The sequence below is a fragment of the Monoraphidium neglectum genome (assembly GCF_000611645.1).
Source record: "Monoraphidium neglectum strain SAG 48.87 unplaced genomic scaffold scaffold02808, whole genome shotgun sequence".
NCBI classification, from domain to species: Eukaryota; Viridiplantae; Chlorophyta; class Chlorophyceae; order Sphaeropleales; family Selenastraceae; genus Monoraphidium; species Monoraphidium neglectum.
In genome coordinates this window covers 1-848 of record NW_014010820.1, presented here as the reverse complement: position 1 = coordinate 848, position 848 = coordinate 1, and the positions used below count along the sequence as shown (strand labels likewise).

Genomic DNA, 848 nt, shown 5'->3' with positions numbered 1-848 from the left:
TTTGGGCGCGGCGCCTGGGTGGCTGGGGGCCCGCCACTCGGCTGGGATGCACAAGCCTGCTCAGGCCATACTGGGCCGGCCGGCCAAGACCATGGCTGGGACATGGGATTTGACACAGGCTCGCGGCAACGCGTCTGCAAGAAGGCGCAAAGCCGGCCCATCGTCTCTACAGACGCAAGCCCTCCCCTGTCCAGAGAAGCAGCGGCAATCCGGGAGTGGCAGCAGCCAAACTCTGACCGCCTTAGATTACGTATCTACTGCTGCCGACCCCCATCCACGCCCGCACCCCTGGGCGGCCCCGACCTGCGCTAGATTTGAAACTCCACCCTTGTAAGAAAACCCATGCCCGATCTGCGCACACAGGCACAGCACAGCACAGCACAGCACAGCACAGCACAGCACAGCACAGCACAGCACAGCACAGCACAGCACAGCCCAGCACAGCACAGCCCAACACAGCGCAGCAACACACACGCGGCCGCGGCGGCGAACGCACCCCTATCCAGGGCGGCAGCGTCTTGATCTTGTAGGACGCGAAATCCTGGTACAGCGCCATCAGGCTGCGCACCCCAGGGGTGCGCACCACGGCCCAGGGCGCCCAGTAGCGGCGCGCCCAGCTGCCCCAGCTGCCCCGCAGCGTCGTCTGGGCCATGGACATCATCTCCCTGGGGATCCAGGGGTGGTGGTGGGGCGGCAAGTGCAGGGGTGTGTGTTGTGGAGAGATGCCGAATGAAGAGATTGTCCAGCTCAGATTCACACGCTTTGCAGCCACGCCCTCCACAACCCAGACCTTTCGGTTCCCCCCTTCAGCCCCTCCTCACCTCAACCCCACCCCACCCCACCCCACC

At 65.1% G+C, this 848-nt stretch overlaps 1 protein-coding gene across 1 annotated transcript in view; it reads right to left on the bottom strand.

Moving 5' to 3' along the window:
- The window catches only part of MNEG_11575 (hypothetical protein), a gene marked incomplete at both ends in the record, with an annotated part of 4,251 nt that extends 3,590 nt beyond the window's left edge, over positions 1-661 (bottom strand). Inside the window, one exon of the mRNA XM_014039953.1 lies at positions 497-661. Within this exon, the coding sequence (XP_013895407.1) occupies positions 497-661 (165 nt within the window). The remainder of the gene's footprint in view (positions 1-496) is intronic.
- Positions 662-848: the final 187 nt, after the last annotated feature.